The sequence below is a fragment of the Conger conger genome, chromosome 4, assembly GCF_963514075.1.
Source record: "Conger conger chromosome 4, fConCon1.1, whole genome shotgun sequence".
NCBI classification, from domain to species: Eukaryota; Metazoa; Chordata; class Actinopteri; order Anguilliformes; family Congridae; genus Conger; species Conger conger.
Genome location: NC_083763.1, coordinates 10,448,654 through 10,471,430, shown reverse-complemented (window position 1 = coordinate 10,471,430; position 22,777 = coordinate 10,448,654). Strand labels below are relative to the sequence as shown.

The 22,777-nt window shown below is 45.4% G+C and overlaps 2 protein-coding genes across 2 annotated transcripts; both read right to left on the bottom strand.

The window, feature by feature from the left end:
• Positions 1-5,480: 5,480 nt before the first annotated feature.
• LOC133126021 (granzyme B(G,H)-like) lies at positions 5,481-10,810 on the bottom strand. Its single transcript, XM_061237819.1, has 5 exons — positions 10,395-10,810; positions 9,010-9,014; positions 6,578-6,716; positions 5,737-5,997; positions 5,481-5,655 (listed from the first exon to the last, which is right to left on the bottom strand). The coding sequence occupies exons 1-5, from the start codon at positions 10,779-10,781 to the stop codon at positions 5,497-5,499; spliced, it is 951 nt and encodes a 316-aa protein (XP_061093803.1). The 5' UTR covers positions 10,782-10,810; the 3' UTR covers positions 5,481-5,496.
• Positions 10,811-16,584: 5,774 nt separating this feature from the next.
• LOC133126020 (mast cell protease 1A-like) lies at positions 16,585-18,450 on the bottom strand. Its single transcript, XM_061237818.1, has 5 exons — positions 18,393-18,450; positions 18,084-18,234; positions 17,779-17,917; positions 16,916-17,176; positions 16,585-16,823 (listed from the first exon to the last, which is right to left on the bottom strand). Exons 1-5 carry the CDS (start codon positions 18,448-18,450, stop codon positions 16,665-16,667), a joined length of 768 nt encoding a protein of 255 aa, XP_061093802.1. The 3' UTR covers positions 16,585-16,664.
• Positions 18,451-22,777: the final 4,327 nt, after the last annotated feature.

The window sequence follows — 22,777 nt, the reverse complement described above, 5'->3', positions numbered from 1 at the left end:
GGTGTCTGTGAGAGCTGAGTGGTCCTGCTGATGCTAAGTGTGGAAGAAATGAGCGGGATTACAACTGCGTGATCCTTTAACAATGATGAACTTTTTGCGATGATGAGCACCTCCCTGCGCTGCCTGAGGAGGCCGGAGGCCCGTGGTCTCACACAGGAAGAGGAGGTGGAGCTGTGAAGTTCCCCATGAAACATCTACGTGGCAGACATTGGTGGAAACAGTAACCATCACTTACAGATGTGGCACACTTGGATGGCTGCCCCTGTTCTGGGTGCCTATTGACGTGACAACTGCTGGATATTTGGGTGGTAAATCCCAACACAGCTACATGATAGAGACTGATGAGAGTTATCGACACCTGAGGGTTATAAAAGCATATGTCAGTCTCTTATTTTTTCATTTTTGTCTTTTGGCAGACGCTTTTAATCCAAAGCGACTGACAAGTGCATAGGTTCTATCATAAGTCAAAGCATCACATCCAGAACTAGGAAAATACACATGGAATGCTGTTCTAAACATAGTCGTCATCATAAGTGCAAATTTTTATTTATTTATTTAATTTTTATTTTTTTTTGGGGGGGGGGGGGGGGGTTAGACAAGGATAGGGATATCAGAAAGGAGGGGTGGGGGAAATCAGGAGGGAGGACTAAGGTAGAGTTTGAAAAGGTGGGTTTTGAGTCTGCGTCGAAATAGGGGGAGGGATTCCGCTGTCCTGACAGTGGTAGGCAAGTCATTACACCACTGAGGAACCAGAACGGAAAACAGGCGTGAACGTGCAGCTCGACCGCCAGGTGCACGTAGAGAGGGAATCGTAAGGCGACCAGAGCTGGCAGAGCGGAGTGGTCTAGCTGGGGAGTAGGGAGTGATCAAGGATTGTATGTAAGGTCTTATGTCTTATGTGTCTGTATTGGGCTTTGTCGCCCAGATATCCAGTAGTTGTAAAGTCAGTTACCGTGGAGTTGCCCAGCTGCATTTTTTATTTATAATTTTTCCTACGGGTGAAGATGCTAAGTTGCGTTACCTGAATAATAATGCTTCTGTGTGCTTCAGGGGTCACCAACCCTGTTCCTGGAGATCTACCATCTTGTAGGTTTTCATTTCAACCCTGGTCCTGGAGATCTACCATCCTGTAGGTTTTCATTTCAACCATGGTCCTGGAGATCTACCATCCTTTAGGTTTTCATTTCAACCCTGTTCCTGGAGATCTACCATCCTGTAGGTTTTCATTTCAACCATGGTCCTGGAGATCTACTATCCTGTAGGTTTTCATTTCAACCATAATTTGACACACCTGACTCTACTATTTAGCAGCTCAATGCAAATGTCTTGCTCTTGTATGTGTGCTTTGTTAGGGTTCGAGTGAAAACCAACAGGATGGTAGATCTACAGTAACAGGGTTGGTCCCCACTGGTATACTTCATGAAAAACAATCATACAACATGTCCAGCAGCAGGGGAATGTGAGTTATTTGAAGTGGAATTAAGTAATACATCAAACAGACCGCAAGATGGCACCAATGTGCCAAAATTGAGACCTACATGAAGGCAAATTCTGTACTTACATCACAGTAAACATGGTCCACAAATGCACTGATTTACTAATATTGATTCTAAGAGTTATATTCCTGTGAGATCAGCATGTGAGTCAGCATGTTATAATGGACCATACAGAGAGTGCTTATGGATAACGTATAAATGTAATCATCCTTTTAATAAAGCACTCACTGTGTCTGGATATCGGCACCACAAAATGTCAAGTGAATTGTAGGGATGCAAATTAGTTGCATAAACATATTTTTTAAGCAAGCATCATGATATGGAACTCGAACAGGTCATCATTATCTGCACGATTGAACCCTGCGCACATGGATCTTGGTTGATATCCAGCTGTGAAGGGTGTGTAATCAGTGAGCTAACAAAAAGGCATTAGAAAGGCCACACATGTTCAATTAACAGCTGTTTGAACAGCAGTGCAGGAGGGCATCTCTGAACACACAAAGCATCAAACCTTGAAGCAGATGGGCTATGGCAGAGAAGACAACACTGGGTTTCACTTCTGTCAGCTAAGAACAGGAAGATGAGGCTACAGTGGGCACATGACTACCAAAACTGGACTCTTGAAGATTGGAAACACATTCCCTGGTCTGACGAATGTCTGCTGCCACATGCATTACATTACATTATTGGCATTTGGCAGAGGCTCTTATCCAGAGCGACGTACAACAAAGTGCATACCCATAACCAGGTATAAGTGCGCTGAAAGACCCTAGAGGGAGGTACAATTTCAATTGCTACCCGTACAACAAAGATAAGGACCAAGGCCTTTTTTTTTTTTAAACAAACAAACAACAAAGCAAAAGTGACCAAACTTAACTAACCAAATACTGGTTACCTAGCCAACTAAAAATACTGAAACACAAAGTAAATCACAAAGACAACAATTAAGGTTCACAGGGAGGTAGGGAGGGACGGGGAGAGGTGCTGCTTGAAGAGGTGCGTCTTCAGTTTGCGCTTGAAGGTGGGGAGAGATTCTACAGTTCTGACCTCAACGGGGAGTTCGTTCCACCACCGTGGAGCCAGAACAGACAGTAGTCGTGAGCATGAGGTGGAGGTTCGGAGAGGGGGAGGTGCCAAGCGGCCTGTGGAGGCTGAACGAAGAGGTCTGGCAGGGGTGTAGGGTCTGATGAGTTTTTGTAGGTAAGATGGGGAAGACCCCTTAACTGCTTGGAAGGCTAGCACCAATGTTTTGAATTTGATGCGAGCCATGACATGCAGCCAGTGGAGGGAAGTAAGCAGGGGGTGATGTGTGAGTATTTGGGAAGGTTGAAGACCAGACCAGCTGCTGCATTCTGGATAAGTTGGAGGGGTCTGATGGCGGACGCTGGGAGGCCAGCCAAGAGGGAATTGCAGTAGTCCAGGCGGGAAAGAACCATCGCTTGGACCAGGACCTCGGTCGAGTAGGGGGTGAGAAAGGGGCGGATTCTTCGTATGTTGTATAGGAAGAACCTGTATGACCGGGTCACCGCCGCAATGTTCTCGGAAAGGGACAGTCTGCTGTCCATCACCACGCCTAGGTTCCTTGCACTGGATGATGGCGTGAGTGTGGTATCCCCGAGGGAAATGGAGAGATCCAGATGGGGAGAGATATTAGCAGGGATGAATATCATTTCAGTCTTACCTGGGTTGAGCTTTAGATGGTGGTTGTCCATCCAGCTCTGGATGTCACTCAGGCAAGCAGAGATATGGGCAGAAACCTGTGTATCAGATGGTGGGAATGAGATGAAGAGTTGGGTATCGTTCGCATAGCAGTGGTAGGATAGCCCATGTGCAGTGATCACAGGGCCAAGGGAACGAGTATGAAGAGAAAAAAGAAGCGGGCCTAGGACTGAGCCCTGGAGAACTCCTGTGGCAAGGGCCCGAGGTGTCGATACCGTACCAGCCCAGGCAACCTGGAAGGAGCGACCAGAGAGGTAGGACTCAATCCAGTCCAGGGCTGTGCCACAGATGCCCGTTGCTGACAGGGCGGACAGGAGGATGGAGTGATCCACAGTGCCATCCTCAGGGAAGGAGCTGAGAAGGGTGTCTAGCTCATCAAGGAAGTTTCCCAGGGGCCCTGGAGGACGATAGATAACTGCAATGAAAAGGTTAGTAGGGTAGGATACTGCAACAGAATGGAATTCAAAAGTGGATATGGTCAGGTCAGAGAGGGGGAGAACAGAGAATTTCCATGAGGGGGGAATTAAAAGACCAGTACCACCGCCACGGCCGGAAGGCCGGGGAGTGTGCGAGAAGGAGAAGGAGGCTGACAGGTCAGCGTGAGTGGCAGTGTTGTCAGGTGTGATCCAGGTCTCTGTTAGGGCAAGGAATTGTAGGGACTGGAGGGAGGCATATGCGGGGATGAAGTCAGCTTTCCGAGTGGCAGACTGGCAGTTCCATAGTCCCCCTGTGACAGCAAAGTCCTCACAGGGGGACATGCAGATGGTATGGTCAGGATTTGGAATAACACCATGAATCCATGGCTCCATCCTGCATGGTGTCAAAGGTACAGACTGCCAGTGGTGGTGGTGCAATAGTGTGGGGAATGTTTTCCTGGCACACATTAATCCTCTTTTTGGTCATAAGTAAAAGATCTGGCTATAATCAGCTGGGGTATAGGGATGGCCTTTTGTATGCAAGGGAAACTTTTTCACTCCAAGACGCACACTAGGAGGGAATTACTGTGATGGAAAACTGTGATGAATAAATGTGTTACAGAATGAGTAACTGACCCTGGAACTATGCACTATTCAAGGTGTGGCGATAAAGGATTATATTTGGACGATGTGAACACTAGGAATTGAACTTTTCAGCATGTAAAGCAATGCAAGGTTTTCCCTGTACATTATCATGGCGTAATCAACAATGAATAAATTATTTATTACGCATGATGAACTGTTCATTTAATGTTCTTATGGTGACGGTTTTTATAATCCCATCATCCCACTTGCAAATTCCTTTTTATTTATCTTGTTTTATTATTTTCATTACACCGCTTGATTTAGACGGATGGTGCAGTGGGTAGCACTGCCGCCTCACAGCAAGGAGGTCCTGGGTTCGAATCTCCGTCGACCGGAGCCTCTCTGTGTGGAATTTGCATGTTCTCCCCGTGTCTGCGTGGGTTTCCTCCGGGTACTCCAGTTTCATGTAGAGTTAGGCTGATTGGAGAGTCTAAATTGCCTGTGGGTATGAGTGTGTGAGTGAATGGGGTGTGTGCCCTGCGATTGACTGGCGACCTGTCCAGGGTGTATTCCTGCCTTTCGCCCAATGTATGCTGGGATAGGCTCCAGCCCCCCTGCGACCCTGTTCAGGATAAGTGGGTTAAGATAATGGATGGATGGATGGATTTAGACTATCTGTCTCAGCTGAATGTTTAGAGATTCTGGTCTGTGATACAGCTTGTTGAAGGTGCTGTGTAACAGGTGGTGGTCTAAACTTGGCATACCTTTGTTGTTCAGTACTGTATGCTCACCGTAACACATAGTGAACTTCATCTAGTGTAGCCTCTTTTCACTTAATATTGTGGTTATATTAGTCCATATTTTAGTTCTGTACTCCAATTCAATTTGTATTCTGATGGTGGAGGTGTGTGGCACGTTGTGTCATCCACAGCAGGCTCTGCTCTCTCTCTCTCTCTCTCTCTCTCTCTCTCTCTCTCTCTCTCTCTCTCTCTCTCTCTCACCTCTGCACCGGAAGTGTTAATCATTATTTCTATCTGCAGACCCCCATCGGTCATCAGCTGTGGTGTGACTCGAGTCGGCAAACCACTTTTTTTTCAACTACAGGCAGATTAGTAATAATGTGGTATAGAAATCACTCTCCTCAGTCTCCCCCCCTCCCACCACCACTTCCATCTCCCCCAAACATACATCGAGACAAAATCAAATGCATGGATCATATATTGTTCATGATGCACTTTAGTTGCAGTATTTAAACAATGGCTTCGCATTTTATCTGTGGTTCACTTTACACTGCTTATGATACATTTGACCCAGGACAGGTATTTGGATATTTGAGTGTAAACATTCGGTTTTGTAGGTTCATTGCAGTTTCTGTATTCATTGAAGGACACAATTCCCTCCGCTGTGCCCTTACACACCAGAGGACCTCCAGAATCCCCCTGCAATTTAAAAAACATAGCATATATCAAAATATAATTGCTTCTGTATTGAATGAAAAACAGACAGTTTTTTCCACATACCTGACAGAAGCCTCTGTAGTCATCGCTTCCCCCTGCACACATCATCCTGGGTGTGATTGGTTTCTTCCCCCATTTTGTTCTGCACATCTTTCGGTCTGTGACAATGACATCGACTTCCAGAAGGCGTGGGCTTACGTTCCCATTGGTTTTGTTGGCCCCCCATCCTGCCACGCTGCAGACTGTTTTGGGCTTGACGTCCTTATCTTTCTTAGGGAGGGGGATCCACTGCACTTCTTTGGTCTTCTTAACTGCAGTCTTGAGCTGCTCCAGACACAGATAAATCAGTCATGAGACCCCTGACACAGCACCGCTCACAGTTCTACAGCAAATGGAGCTGCTCACATTAATCCAGATCCAGATCAAGCCGAAAGCCTAAAAACTTGGACTGTTGGTCCGTTGTCTTGTCCACTATTGGGCCCAAGGTGTGCTAATGTTATCTCAAATCTCACCTACAGTGCATACAATGCACAATTTTAGTTTTGGCTCTGTCCTCCAGTACATTGGATTTGAAATAAAACATGAATGAAACAATGATTATGATTATGATTTTCATATTGAGTCCCCCCATTTTAGGGGAGCAAATGTAATGGCGCCCTTGCAATGCACCATACACACTCTGTCACATTACCTGTGATCTGCATATCTCAGTGACAAATAGCGCTACTCTATGGGAGAAAGTGAATCATAGACACCCTGGCCAACATAAGCCCTTCGCAACACTCAAGATGAGGCTAGTTGTCTGGCCACCTACTCTGCAGGTCACATATCATAATGAACCGTATGACCTAGTGTGTGCTTATGGTGGGCTTCACTGACTCAGACTGACTTGTATTCTCCATACCTGCAACAGCATGATGTCATTTTCCAGTGTATCAACATCAAACCCAGGGTGGATGTGGTAAAACTTCACTTCAGCCCTGTTTGACTTTTGATTCTCAGAAATGTCATGGGCACCGAGCAGAACTGTCAAGTTCTGTCCCCTTTGTAAAACAAAGAGCTGGGTGTTAACTTCACCTTATGTGTACTTCATCCATGTATCCAAATGTTTCATTGCCACAGCATCAAGTAACCTTTTTCACCTTTTGACATCTCGTAGGTTTTCATTTCAACCCTGGTCCTGGAGATCTACCATCCTGTAGGTTTTCATTTCAACCATGGTCCTGGAGATCTGCCATCCTGTAGGTTTTCATTTCAACCCTGTTCCTGGAGATCTACCATCCTGTAGGTTTTCATTTCAACCATGGTCCTGGAGATCTACCATCCTGTAGGTTTTCATTTCAACCATAATTTGACACACCTGACTCTACTAATTAGCAGCTCAATGCATATGTCTTGCTCTTGTATGTGTGCTTTGTTAGGGTTGGAGTGAAAACCAACAGGATGGTAGATCTACAGGAACAGGGTTGGTCCCCACTGGTATACTTCATGAAAAACAATCATACAACATGTCCAGCAGATGGGGAATGTGAGTTATTTGAAGTGGAATTAAGTAATACATCAAACGGACCACAAGATGGCATCAATGTGCCAAAATTGAGACCTACTTGAAGGCAAATTCTGTACTTACATCACAGTAAACATGGTACACAAATGCACTGATTTACTAATATTGATTCTATGGTGTGTTGTATAAGAGTTATATTCCCGTGAGATCAGCATGTGAGTCAGCATGTTATAATGGACCATACAAAGAGTGCTTATGGAGGGTGCATTTCACTCACTTGTATCTCTGCACTTGTATACTCAGTACAGCCCGGTTTGACTTCAAGTAATGCGCGCCACAGTCACGACCAAAGGCCGCACGGATGTGCTTGTTCCTTTCTGAGATCTTACAGAGATCATGTGTAGTCTCCAGTGTGGCTTAGCCTCCCTGCCATTCACAATACTTGTTGGTCTGGGACAGAAGGAATAGATCTTGCAACTAGAGCATGTTTATTACATTTACATTTTTGTCATTTGGCAGACGCTTTTAATCCAAAGCGACTTACAAGTGCATAGGTTCTTCCACAAGTCAAAGCATCACATCCGTAACTCGGAAAATACACATGGAATTACACATGGAAGTGCAATTATTGTTATTATTATTATTTTTTTTGGGTTTGACAAGGAGGATAGGGATATCAGAAAGGGGGGGCGGGGGAAATCAGGAGGGTGGACTAAGGTAGAGTTTGAAAAGGTGTGTTTTTAGTCTGCATCGAAATAGGGGGAGGGATTCTGCTGTCCTGACAGTGGTAGGCAAGTCATTCCACCACTGAGGAACCAGAACAGAAAACAGGCGTGAACGTGCAGCTCGACTGCCAGGTGCACGTAGAGAGGGAACAATAAGGCGACCACAGCTGGCAGACCGGAATGGTCTAGCTGGGGAGTAGGGAGTGATCAAGGATTGTATGTAAGGTGGGGAAGTCCCCTTAGCAGCCTGAAATGCCAACACTAGGGCCTTGAATCGGATGCGTGTGGCAATAGGAAGCCAGTGGAGGCCAATGAGAAGCGGGGTGACATGAGCCGACATGGGCTGATTGGTGATCAGGCGGGCTACAGTATGGAGGGGCTTGATGGCACACGCTGGGAGACCGGCTAGGAGGGAGTTGCAGTAATCCAGGCGGGAAATGACGAGGGCCTGGACTAGGAGCTGGGTGGCTTTCTCCGTCAGGAGATGACGGATACAGCGTATATTATACAGAAAGAACCTGCAGGTTCTGGCAGTGGAGGATACTTGTGGAGCTAGGGTGAGGCAGTTATCAAGAGTCACCCCAAGATTCTTTGCTGTACGGGAGGAGGAAACTACAAAGTCCTCAACAGTCAGTGAGAGGTCAATTGACGGAGAGGACTTAGCAGGGATGTAGAGAAGCTCAGTTTTGGCAAGGTTGAGCTTCAGGTGGTGGGAAGTCATCCACGCAGAGATATCAGCCAAGCAGGCAGAGATCTGTGTGGTGACTTGGGTGTCGGGGTGGAAGGAAATTAAGAGTTGGGTGTCATCAGCGTAAGAGTGATAAGAAAAGCCATGGGAAGAGATAACAGAACCAAGAGACATGGTGTATAGCGAGAAGAGGAGAGGCCCAAGAACTGAGCCCTGCCGGACTCCAGTTTGTAGGGGGTGAGGGTCAGAGACTGAGCCCCTCCAAGTCACCTGGTAGGAGCGACCAGAGAGGTAGGAGGAAAACCAAGCGAGGTTATACTCCCCCACGTTGACTGCTGCCCTTGGTCAATACATTTAAATTCTACACAGTGGAAAATAAAGTATAAATGTAATCATCCTTTAAATAAAACACTCACTGTGTCTGGATATCGGGACCACAAAATGTCAAGTGAATTATAGGGATGCAAATTAGTTGCATATACATATTTTTTAAGCAAGCAACATGATATGGAACTCGAACAGGTCATCATTATCTGCACGATAGAACCCTGCACACATGGATCTTGGTTGATATCCAGCTGAGAAGGGTGTGTAATCAGTGAGCTAACAAAAAGGCATTAGAAAGGCCACACATGTTCAATTAACAGCTGTTTGAACAGCAGTGCAGGAGGGCATCTCTGAACACACAAAGCATCAAACCTTGAAGCAGATGGGCTATGGCAGAGAAGACAACACTGGGTTTCACTTCTGTCAGCTAAGAACAGGAAGATGAGGCTACAGTGGGCACATGACTACCAAAACTGGACTCTTGAAGATTGGAAACACATTCCCTGGTCTGACGAATGTCTGCTGCCACATGCAGATGGTAGGGTCAGGATTTGGAATTACAGCATGAATCCATGGCTCCATCCTGCATGGTGTCAAACGTACAGACTGCCAGTGGTGGTGGTGCAATAGTGTGGGGAATGTTGTCTTGGCACACATTAATCCCCTTAACATTTTTGGTCATAAGTAAAAGATCTGGCTATAATCAGCTGGGGTATAGGGATGGCCTTTTGTGTGTAAGGGAAACTTTTTCACTCCAAGACGCACACTAGGAGGGAATGACTGTGATGGAGAACTGTGATGAATAAATATGTTACAGAATGAGTAACTGACCCTGGAACTATGCACTATTCAAGGTGTGGCGATAAAGGATTATATTTGGACTATGTGAACACTAGGAATTGAACTTTTCAGCATGTACAGTGGGGCAAAAAAGTATTTAGTCAGCCACCAATTGTGCAAGTTCTCCCACTTAAAAAGATGAGAGAGGCCTGTAATTTTCATCATAGGTACACTTCAACTATGAGAGACAGAATGGGGGGAAAGAATCCAGGAAATCACATTGTAGGATTTTTAATGAATTAATTGGTAAATTCCTCGGTAAAATAAGTATTTGGTCACCTACAAACAAGCAAGATTTCTGGCTCTCACAGACCTGTAACTTCTTCTTGAAGAGGCTCCTCTGTCCTCCACTCGTTACCTGTATTAATGGCACCTGTTTGAACTCGTTATCAGTATAAAAGACACCTGTCCACAACCTCAAACAGTCACACTCCAAACTCCACTATGGCCAAGACCAAAGAGCTGTCAAAGGACACCAGAAACAAAATTGTTGACCTGCACCAGGCTGGGAAGCCTGAATCTGCAATAGGTAAGCAGCTTGGTGTGAAGAAATCAACTGTGGGAGCAATTATTAGAAAATGGAAGACATACAAGACACTGATAATCTCCCTCGATCTGGGGCTCCACGCAAGATCTCACCCCGTGGGGTCAAAATGATCACAAGAACGGTGAGCAAAAATCCCAGAACCACACGGGGGGACCTAGTGAATGACCTGCAGAGAGCTGGGACCAAAGTAACAAAGGCTACCATCAGTAACACACTACGCCGCCAGGGACTCAAATCCTGCAGTGCCAGACGTGTCCCTCTGCTTAAGCCAGTACATGTCCAGGCCCGTCTGAAGTTTGCTAGAGAGCATTTGGATGATCCAGAAGAGGATTGGGAGAATGTCATATGGTCAGATGAAACCAAAATAGAACTTTTTGGTAAAAACTCAACTTGTCGTGTTTGGAGGAGAAAGAATGCTGAGTTGCATCCAAAGAACACCATACCTACTGTGAAGCATGGGGGTGGAAACATCATGCTTTGGGGCTGTTTTTCTGCAAAGGGACCAGGACGACTGATCCATGTAAAGGAAAGAATGAATGGGGCCATGTATCGTGAGATTTTGAGTGAAAACCTCCTTCCATCAGCAAGGGCATTGAAAATGAAACGTGGCTGGGTCTTTCAGCATGACAATGATCCCAAACACACCGCCCGGGCAACAAAGGAGTAGCTTCGTAAGAAGCATTTCAAGGTCCTGGAGTGGCCTAGCCAGTCTCCAGATCTCAACCCCATAGAAAATATTTGGAGGGAGTTGAAAGTCCGTGTTGCCCAGCGACAGCCCCAAAACATCACTACTCTAGAGGAGATCTGCATGGAGGAATAGGCCAAAATACCAGCAACAGTGTGTGAAAACCTTGTGAAGACTTACAGAAAACATTTGACCTCTGTTATTGCCAACAAAGGGTATATAACAAAGTATTGAGATGAACTTTTGTTATTGCCCAAATACTTATTTTCCACCATAATTTGCAAATAAATTCTTTAAAAATCAGACAATGTGATTTTCTGGATTTTATTTTCTAATTTTGTCTCTCATAGTTGAGGTATACCTATGATGAAAATTAAAGGCCTCTCATCTTTTTAAGTGGGAGAACTTGCACAATTGGTGGTACTTTTTTGCCCCACTGTAAAGCAATGCAAGGTTTCCCTTTTTTTACATGAATTATTTTACATGTTGAACTGTTCATTTAATGTTCTTATGGTGACGGTTTTTGTAATCCCATCATCCCACTTGCAAATTCCTTTTTATTTATTTTGTTTTATTATTTTTATTACACCGCTTGATTTAGTTTTTTACTTCATGTGAATACATTTAAATAAAACCATCAGTTTGACAAGTTATCTGTGCCAAGAAAGCACATTTCTGCAATTCTCTTGGTGGGAACTTGTGATCTCTGTTTTTGAGGTCTCTGTCTCAGCCGAATGGTTAGAGATTCTGGTCTGTGATACAGCTTGTTGAAGGTGCTGAGTAACAGGTGGTGGTCTTTGCAGACGCTGATTCTTTAGCTGTGTCTTCCAGAGCAGGCCCTGCCCTCTCTCTCTCTCTCTCTCTCTCTCACCTCTGCGGCGGTAAGTGTTCATCAATATTTCTATCTGCAGACCCCCATCTGTCATCAGCTGTGGTGTGACTTGAGTGCATCTTGCAGTTCTCACCAAACCAGCGGCACACCACATTTCTTTCCACTACAGGCAGATTAGTTTTAATGTGGTCTGATGCAGAAGGCCTTGGTTGGTTTACACAATTAGCTTCTGCTCTTCGTTCGAGCAATGAGGTTTTCTGATACCATGAAAAAGAATGGATAGAATATCATCCCCCCCCCCCACCACCACTTCCATCTCCCCCAAACATACATCGAGACAAAATCAAATGCATGGTTCATATATTGTTCATGAGCGGAGTTTGATAATTAAAATTTTTTAATTCACTTCTAAACAGCCAGGAAAGAACACGTCGTCCCTTCACCTCCAGCTATTCCCTCATTGGTCTAGCTGTGCAGGTTCTACACATTACCTGAATAATAATGCTTCTGTGTGCTTCAGGGGTCACCAACCCTGTTCCTGGAGATCTACCATCCTGTAGGTTTTCATTTCAACCCTGGTCCTGGAGATCTACCATCCTGTAGGTTTTCATTTCAACCATGGTCCTGGAGATCTATCATCCTGTAGGTTTTCATTTCAACCATAATTTGACACACCTGACTCTACTAATTAGCAGCTCAATACAAATGTCTTGCTCTTGTATGTGTGCTTTGTTAGGGTTCGAATGAAAACCAACAGGATGGTAGATCTACAGGAACAGGGTTGGTCCCCACTGGTATACTTCATGAAAAACAATCATACAACATGTCCAGCAGCGAGGGAATGTGAGTTATTTGAAGTGGAATTAAGTAATACATCAAACAGAACGCAAGCTGGCACCAATGTGCCAAAATTGAGACCTACATGAAGGCAAATTCTGTACTTACATCACAGTAAACATGGTACACAAATGCACTGATTTACTAATATTGATTCTAAGAGTTATATTCCCGTGAGATCAGCATGTGAGTCAGCATGTTATAATGGACCATACAGAGAGTGCTTATGGATAAAGTATAAATGTAATCATCCTTTAAATAAAGCACTCACTGTGTCTGGATATCGGCACCACAAAATGTCAAGTGAATTGTAGGGATGCAAATTAGTTGCATAAACATATTTTTTAAGCAAGCATCATGATATGGAACTCGAACAGGTCATCATTATCTGCACGATTGAACCCTGCGCACATGGATCTTGGTTGATATCCAGCTGTGAAGGGTGTGTAATCAGTGAGCTAACAAAAAGGCATGAGAAAGGCCACACATGTTCAATTAACAGCTGTTTGAACAGCAGTGCGGGAGGGCATCTCTGAACACACAAAGCATCAAACCTTGAAGCAGATTGGCTATGGCAGAGAAGACAAAACTGGGTTTCACTTCTGTCAGCTAAGAACAGGAATGTCTACATGAGGCTACAGTGGGCACATGACTACCAAAACTGGACTCTTGAAGATTGGAAACACATTCCCTGGTCTGACGAATGTCTGCTGCCACATGCATTACATTACATTATTGGCATTTGGCAGAGGCTCTTATCCAGAGCGACGTACAACAAAGTGCATACCCATAACCAGGTATGAGTGCGCTGAAAGGCCCTAGAGGGAAGTACAATTTCAATTGCTACCCGTACAACAAAGATAAGGACCAAGGCCTTTTTTTTTTTTAAACAAACAAACAACAAAGCAAAAGTGACCAAACTTAACTATCCAAATACTGGTTACCTAGCCAACTAAAAATACTGAAACACAAAGTAAATCACAAAGACAACAATTAAGGTTCACAGGGAGGTAGGGAGGGACGGGGAGAGGTGCTGCTTGAAGAGGTGCGTCTTCAGTTTGCGCTTGAAGGTGGGGAGAGATTCTACAGTTCTGACCTCAACGGGGAGTTCGTTCCACCACCGTGGAGCCAGAACAGACAGTAGTCGTGAGCGTGAGGTGGAGGTTCAGAGAGGGGGAGGTGCCAAGCGGCCTGTGGAGGCTGAACGAAGAGGTCTGGCAGGGGTGTAGGGTCTGATGAGTTTTTGTAGGTAAGATGGGGAAGACCCCTTAACTGCTTGGAAGGCTAGCACCAATGTTTTGAATTTGATGCGAGCCATGACATGCAGCCAGTGGAGGGAAGTAAGCAGGGGGTGACGTGTGAGTATTTGGGAAGGTTGAAGACCAGACCAGCTGCTGCATTCTGGATAAGTTGGAGGGGTCTGATGGCGGACGCTGGGAGGCCAGCCAAGAGGGAATCGCAGTAGTCCAGGCGGGACAGAACCATCGCTTGGACCAGGACCTCGGTCGAGTAGGGGGTGAGAAAGGGGCGGATACTTTGTATGTTGTATAGGAAGAACCTGTATGACCGGGTCACCGCCGCAATGTTCTCGGAAAGGGACAGTCTGCTGTCCATCACCACGCCTAGGTTCCTTGCACTGGATGATGGCGTGAGTGTGGTATCCCCGAGGGAAATGGAGAGATCCAGATGGGGAGAGATATTAGCAGGGTTGAATATAATTTCAGTCTTACCTGGGTTGAGCTTTAGATGGTGGTTGTCCATCCAGCTCTGGATGTCACTCAGGCAAGCAGAGATACGGGCAGAAACCTGTGTATCAGATGGTGGGAATGAGATGAAGAGTTGGGTATCGTCCGCATAGCAGTGGTAGGATAGCCCACGTGCAGTGATCACAGGGCCAAGGGAACGAGTATAAAGAGAAAAAAGAAGCGGGCCTAGGACTGAGCCCTGGAGAACTCCTGTGGCAAGGGCCCGAGGTGTCGATACCGTACCAGCCCAGGCAACCTGGAAGGAGCGACCAGAGAGGTAGGACTCACTCCAGTCCAGGGCTGTGCCACAGATGCCCGTTGCTGACAGGGCGGACAGGAGGATGGAGTGATCCACAGTGCCATCCTCAGGGAAGGAGCTGAGAAGGGTGTCTAGCTCATCAAGGAAGTTTCCCAGGGGCCCTGGAGGACGATAGATAACGGCAATGAAAAGGTTAGTAGGGTAGGATACTGCAACAGAATGGAATTCAAAAGTGGATATGGTCAGGTCAGAGAGGGGGAGAACAGAGAATTTCCATGAGGGGGGAATTAAAAGACCAGTACCACCGCCACGGCCGGAAGGCCGGGGAGTGTGCGAGAAGGAGAAGGAGGATGAGAGGTCAACGTGAGTGGCAGTGTTGTCAGGTGTGATCCAGGTCTCCGTTAGGGCAAGGAATTGTAGGGACTGGAGGGAGGCATATGCGGGGATGAAGTCAGCCTTCCGAGTGGCAGACTGGCAGTTCCATAGTCCCCCTGTGACAGCAGAGTCCTCACAGGGGGACATGCAGATGGTATGGTCAGGATTTGGAATAACAGCATGAATCCATGGCTCCATCCTGCATGGTGTCAAAGGTACAGACTGCCAGTGGTGGTGGTGCAATAGTGTGGGGAATGTTTTCCTGGCACACATTAATCCCCTTTTTGGTCCTAAGTAAAAGATCTGGCTATAATCAGCTGGGGTATAGGGATGGCCTTTTGTATGCAAGAGAAACTTTTTCACTCCAAGACGCACACAAGGAGGGAATGACTGTGATGGAGAACTGTGATGAATAAATGTGTTACAGAATGAGTAACTGACCCTGGAACTATGCACTATTCAAGGTGTGGCGATAAAGGATTATATTTGGACGATGTGAACACTAGGAATTGAACTTTTCAGCATGTAAAGCAATGCAAGGTTTTCCCTGTACATTATCATGGCGTTATCAACAATGAATAAATTATGATTACACATAATGAACTGTTCATTTAATGTCCTTATGGTGACGGTTTTTATAATCCCATCATCCAACTTGCAAATTCCTTTTTATTTATCTTGTTTTATTATTTTCATTACACCGCTTGATTTAGACGGATGGTGCAGTGGGTAGCACTGCCGCTTCACAGCAAGGAGGTCCTGGGTTCGAATCTCTGTCGGCCGGCGCCTCTCTGTGTGGAATTTGCATGTTCCCCCTGTGTTTGCGAGGGTTTCCTCCGGGTACTCCAGTTTCATGTAGAGTTAGGCTGATTGGAGAGTCTAAATTGCCTGTGGGTATGAGTGTGTGAGTGAATGGGGTGTGTGCCCTGCGATAAGTGGGTTAAGATAATGGATGGATGGATGGATTTAGACTATCTGTCTCTGCTAAATGGTTAGAGATTCTGGTCTGTGATACAGCTTGTTGAAGGTGCTATGTAACAGGTGGTGGTCTAAACTTGGCATGCCTTTGTTGTTCAGTACTGTATGCTCACCGTAACACATAGTGTACTTCATCTAGTGTAGCCTCTTTTCAGTTAATATTGTGGATATATTAGTCCATATTCTTTTAGTTCTCTACTCCAATTCAATTTGTATTCTGATGGTGGAGGTGTGTGGCACGTTGTGTCATCCACAGCAGGCTCTGCTCTCTCTCTCTCTCTCTCTCTCTCTCTCTCTCTCCTCTCTCTCTCTCTCCCTCTCTCTCTCTCTCTCTCTCTCTCTCTCTCTCTCTCTCTCTCACCTCTGCAGCTGAAAGTGTTAATCATTATTTCTATCTGCAGACCCCCATCGGTCATCAGCTGTGGTGTGACTTGAGTCGGCAAACCACTTTTTTTTCCACTACAGGCAGATTAGTAATAATGGTATAGGTATAGAAATCACTCTCCTCAGTCTCCCCCCCCTCCCACCACCACTTCCATCTCCCCCAAACACACATCGAGACAAAATCAAATGCTTGGTTCATATATTGTTCATGATGCACTTTAGTTGCAGTATTTAAACAATGGCTTCGCATTTTATCTGTGGTTCACTTTACACTGCTTATGATACATTTGACCCAGGACAGGTATTTGGATATTTGAGTGTAAACATTCGGTTTTGTAGGTTCATTGCAGTTTCTGTATTCATTGAAGGACACAATTCCCTCCGCTGTGCCCTTACACACCAGAGGACCTCCAGAATCCCCCTGCAATTAAAAAAACAATTTGTTGCTGATGCATATATCAAAATATAATTGCTTCTGTACTGAATGAAAAACAGGCAGTTTTTTCCACATACCTGACAGAAGCCTCTGTTGCCAACGCTTCCCCCTGCACACATCATCCTGGGTGTGATTGGTTTCTTCCCCCATTTTGTTCTGCACATCTTTCGGTCTGTGACAATGACATCGACTTCCAGAAGGCGTGGGCTTACGTTCCCATTGGTTTTGTTGGCCCCCCATCCTGCCACGCTGCAGACTGTTTTGGGCTTGACGTCCTTATCTTTCTTAGGGAGGGGGATCCACTGCACTTCTTTGGTCTTCTTAACTGCAGTCTTGAGCTGCTCCAGACACAGAGAAATCAGTCATGAGAGCCCTGACACAGCACCGCTCACAGTTCTACAGCAAATGGAGCTGCTCACATTAATCCAGATCAAGCCGAAAGCAGATGAGTTTTTGCCTAAAAACTTGAACTGTTTTCCGTTGTCTTGTCCACTATTGGGCCCAAGATGTGCTAATGTTATCTCAAATCTCACCTACAGTGCATACGATGCACAATTTTTTGTTTTGGCTCTGTCCTCCAGCACATTGGATTTGAAATAAAACATGAAACATGAGACATGAATGAAACAACGATTATGATTCTGATTTTCATATTGAGTCCCCCCATTTTAGGGGAGCAAATGTAATGGCGCCCTGGCAATGCACCATACATACTCTGTCACATTACCTGTGATCTGCATATCTCAGTGACAAATAGCGCTACTCTATGGGAGAAAGTGAATCATAGACACCCTGGCCAACATAAGCCCTTCGCAACACTCAAGATGAGGCTAGTTGTCTGGCCACCTACTCTGCAGGTCACATATCATAATGAACCGTATGACCTAGTGTGTGCTTATGGTGGGCTTCACTGACTCAGACTGACTTGTATTCTCCATACCTGCAACAGCATGATGTCATTCTCCAGTGCATCAGCTTCAAACCCAGGGTGGATGTGGTAAAACTTCACTTCAGCCCTCTTTGAATTTTGATTCTCAGAAATGTCATGGGCACCGAGCAGAACTGTCAAGGTCTGTCCCCTTTGCAAAAGAAACAGCTGGGTGTTAACTTCACCTTATGCGTATTTCATCCATGTATCCAAATTTTCATTGCCACAACATCAAGTAACCTTTTTCACCTTTTGACATTCGTACACTTGTGTTTACACTGTTGATAATAATAACCCAGCTCAACGGGAGGTCTTACCATGTCAGGCAATGTGCTGCAGTCATTACGAAGGAGTCGGAAACCAGGAAACCACCACATTTGTGCCTTTTATTTTGTTGCACAGAGACCATGTAAGGTCTGGAGTGTGGCTTAGCCTCCCGGCCATTCACAATGCTAGAGTCCTGTTGGGCTGGGACAGAAGGAAGGTTCAGCCAATGAGCATGAGCATGTTTATACATTTACAAGTTAAAACTTATACATCAAAATGATACATTCCGCAGAGAGAGGGAGAGAGAGAGAGAGAGAGAGAGAGAGAGAGGAAGACAGAGAGAGAGAGAGCGGTATTACCGGTGAGCACCAGCAGGGGCAGGAGAGTCGTGAGCAGGAACAGAGGCACAGCAGCCATGGTGTCTGGGAGAGCTGAGTGGTCCTGCTGATGCTAAGTGTGGAAGAAATGAGCGGGATTACAACTGCGTGATACTTTTAACAATGATGAACTTTTTGCGATGATGAGCACCTCCCTGCGCTGCCTGAGGAGGCTGGAGGCCCGTGGTCTCACACAGGAAGAGGAGTTGGAGCTGTGAAGGTTCCCCATGAAACATCTACGTGGCAGACATTGGTGGAAACAGTAACCATCACTTACAGCTGTGGCACACTTGGATGACTGCCCCTGTTCTGGGTGCCTATTGACGTGACAACTGCTGGATATTTGGGTGGTGAATCCCAATACAGCTACATAATAGAGACTGATGAGAGTTATCGACACCTGAGGGTTATAAAAGCGTATGTCAGTCTCTTATTTTTTCATTTTTGTCATTTGGCAGACGCTTTTAATCCAAAGCGACTTACAAGTGCATACGTTCTATCATAAGTCAAAGCATCACATCCAGAACTAGGAAAATACACATGGAATGCTGTTCTAAACAGAGTCATCATCATAAGTGCAAATTTTTATTTATTTTTTTATTTTATTCTTTTTTGGGGGGGGGGGGGGGGGGTTAGACAAGGATAGGGATATCAGAAAGGAGGGGCGGGGGAAATCAGGAGGGAGGACTAAGGTAGAGTTTGAAAAGGTGGGTTTTGAGTCTGCGTCGAAATAGGGGGAGGGATTCCGCTGTCCTGACAGTGGTAGGCAAGTCACCACTGAGGAACCGGAACGGAAAACAGGCGTGAACTTGCAGCTCGACCGCCAGGTGCACGTAGAGAGGGAACCGTAAGGCGACCAGAGCTGGCAGAGCGGAATGGTCTAGCTGGGGAGTAGGGAGTGATCAAGGATTGTATGTAAGGTCTTATGTCTTTTGTGACTGTATTGGGCTTTGTCGCCCAGATATCCAGCAGATGTAATGTCAGTTACCGTGGAGTTGCCCAGCTGCATTTTTTATTTATAATTTTGCCTACGGGTGAAGATGCTAAGTTGCATTTGTAGGAGGGAGGCGAAGTGTGCTGTGAGGAGCCTGTGAGCTGGGGGTTCTGCCATTTGTGAAGTGGGGGTTCTGGTGTGTGTCAAAAGGGACAAAGGACAATGCTGTTTGTCGTACCTTTTGACGAGTTCCAAGCCAGTGACGCCAAGAAGATAAGGGATAGATATATGGTGGGTGGATGAGCGGTTCCCGGGCAATTAGGCCATGAGGGCCATTAAAACTCCCGGGAAAAGAATGTGCCGGAAATCTTATGACCCAACACCTGGTCACTTCCAGGGGGAAAGACTCCGGGCAGTACCACAGTGCCCTCCTTTGGGCACTGCTGTCATTACCCGAGGGACTACTCTCTTGGAGGAAAACCTCAGAACTGTGGTTGAGATGGTCAATAGACCCGGTACAATATTGTAAACATTGCCCATGTGATCCTTGTTGTATTGCATTATGCCCAGTGTTGTAATAACAGGAATTACATGTAAAATGGATACACAGGAGGGAGGTTTCATGATAACTGCACCATAACAAAACATTAGGATAATCTGTTTGGTATGGATGTGATCCAGTAAAATCAAGGAATCAGATGAGATACATTTCATACCAAATGGATTTTAATAAACCATAGTTTCAATAACTCAAGGGAAAACCTACACGTCCTCTCTTGGTAATCATCTCATTTTCCCTACGCAACAACCCCCAACGGTGGGGGTCTAAATTCCAGATTCGACAACCCCACCAGGCTAATTTATGGCACTGCCGCCTGGATCAAACACATGATTTGGCATAAAAGCCAGGGAGACGAGCCTATCGGGGAAGATCGCACTCGACTTCCCACACAGCATATTGTACGTGTATGTAAGTATCAGGAAGATCGCACTCAAACTTCCCACACTGTGCATACTTTGTATATGTGTGTAGCGAAAGCAGGCTGGGTAAGACTATGTCACTCTATTCTTTTTATCTTCAATTTGTCTTTTCGTAATTGACTGTTTTATTCTATGCTAACTGCCTACCCGTCTGGAAATAAATTATTTTGTTTGTAACTTGCGTGATCTCCATGACTCTAATTCATCTTGTACCTTTTCAACCTAAATTACAACTGAATATTGAGGGGGACAATGGGGACCAAGGACTGACCGATCGGCAGTCCCTTGGTACAGGTGATAGTTCTAAGCTGTGAGGCCAGCAAGTTTCTGCCAACGTAAAGGGTTGGCTATGCACGGCTCTTGTGGTTTGACGCGAAGGGAACCCCTGGGCATTACGGCGCTGGTTCCTGTCGAATTATCTCTAAGGAGCCCAGTTAATGCTACGCCGACCTGGGCTCACAACTATCATGACTGTGTTGCATGTATTGTGTTGACTGGACCCTCAGCCTCTGAGTTCTACACCGAACTGAGAGCTTGGTACCCATGTGATAGTTCTAAGCTGTGAGGCCAGCAAGTTTCTGCCAACTTAAAGGGTCGGTTAGGCACGGCTCTTGTGATTTGACGCGAAGGGAACCCCTGGGCGTTACGGCGCTGGTTCCTGTCAAATTATCTCTAAGGAGCCCAGTTAATGCTACGCCGACCTGGGCTCGCAACTATCATGACTGTGTTGCATGTATTGTGTTGACTGGACCCTCAGCCTCTGAGTTCTACACCGAACTGAGATATTCAGCAATAATGTTAAATCGCGAGAACATATATTGAGTAATAGTGGCGCAGGTACGAGTCGAGTGTAATCACTCCCGAGGTTCGCGTAAATTCCAAACCCAAATTTCTAAATTATATATCTTAAATGGAGTCAGATAAACGAGTGGAACGAGAGTAACCACTAAGCTTTCAATACGGCCCTGTTTACGAACGGAGAATATTAGGAATTTTACTGATCTGTTTCAGGCCAGTTGTCAGCGGGATATGGGGCAGGTCAATCCATATCCGACCCGTGGCAACAGACCCAGTATATTCCTAAACATAATTGTGCTCTGTTCGTGTGCGGAGTTTGATAATTAAAAATGTTTAATTCACTTCTAAACAGCCAGGAAAGAACACGTCGTCCCTTCACCTCCAGCTATTCCCTCATTGGTCTAGCTGTGCAGGTTCTACACATTACCTGAATAATAATGCTTCTGTGTGCTTCAGGGGTCACCAACCCTGTTCCTGGAGATCTACCATCCTGTAGGTTTTCATTTCAACCCTGGTCCTGGAGATCTACCATCCTGTAGGTTTTCATTTCAACCATGGTCCTGGAGATCTATCATCCTGTAGGTTTTCATTTCAACCATAATTTGACACACCTGACTCTACTAATTAGCAGCTCAATACAAATGTCTTGCTCTTGTATGTGTGCTTTGTTAGGGTTCGAATGAAAACCAACAGGATGGTAGATCTACAGGAACAGGGTTGGTCCCCACTGGTATACTTCATGAAAAACAATCATACAACATGTCCAGCAGCGAGGGAATGTGAGTTATTTGAAGTGGAATTAAGTAATACATCAAACAGAACGCAAGCTGGCACCAATGTGCCAAAATTGAGACCTACATGAAGGCAAATTCTGTACTTACATCACAGTAAACATGGTACACAAATGCACTGATTTACTAATATTGATTCTAAGAGTTATATTCCCGTGAGATCAGCATGTGAGTCAGCATGTTATAATGGACCATACAGAGAGTGCTTATGGATAAAGTATAAATGTAATCATCCTTTAAATAAAGCACTCACTGTGTCTGGATATCGGCACCACAAAATGTCAAGTGAATTGTAGGGATGCAAATTAGTTGCATAAACATATTTTTTAAGCAAGCATCATGATATGGAACTCGAACAGGTCATCATTATCTGCACGATTGAACCCTGCGCACATGGATCTTGGTTGATATCCAGCTGTGAAGGGTGTGTAATCAGTGAGCTAACAAAAAGGCATTAGAAAGGCCACACATGTTCAATTAACAGCTGTTTGAACAGCAGTGCGGGAGGGCATCTCTGAACACACAAAGCATCAAACCTTGAAGCAGATTGGCTATGGCAGAGAAGACAAAACTGGGTTTCACTTCTGTCAGCTAAGAACAGGAATGTCTACATGAGGCTACAGTGGGCACATGACTACCAAAACTGGACTCTTGAAGATTGGAAACACATTCCCTGGTCTGACGAATGTCTGCTGCCACATGCATTACATTACATTATTGGCATTTGGCAGAGGCTCTTATCCAGAGCGACGTACAACAAAGTGCATACCCATAACCAGGTATAAGTGCGCTGAAAGGCCCTAGAGGGAAGTACAATTTCAATTGCTACCCGTACAACAAAGATAAGGACCAAGGCCTTTTTT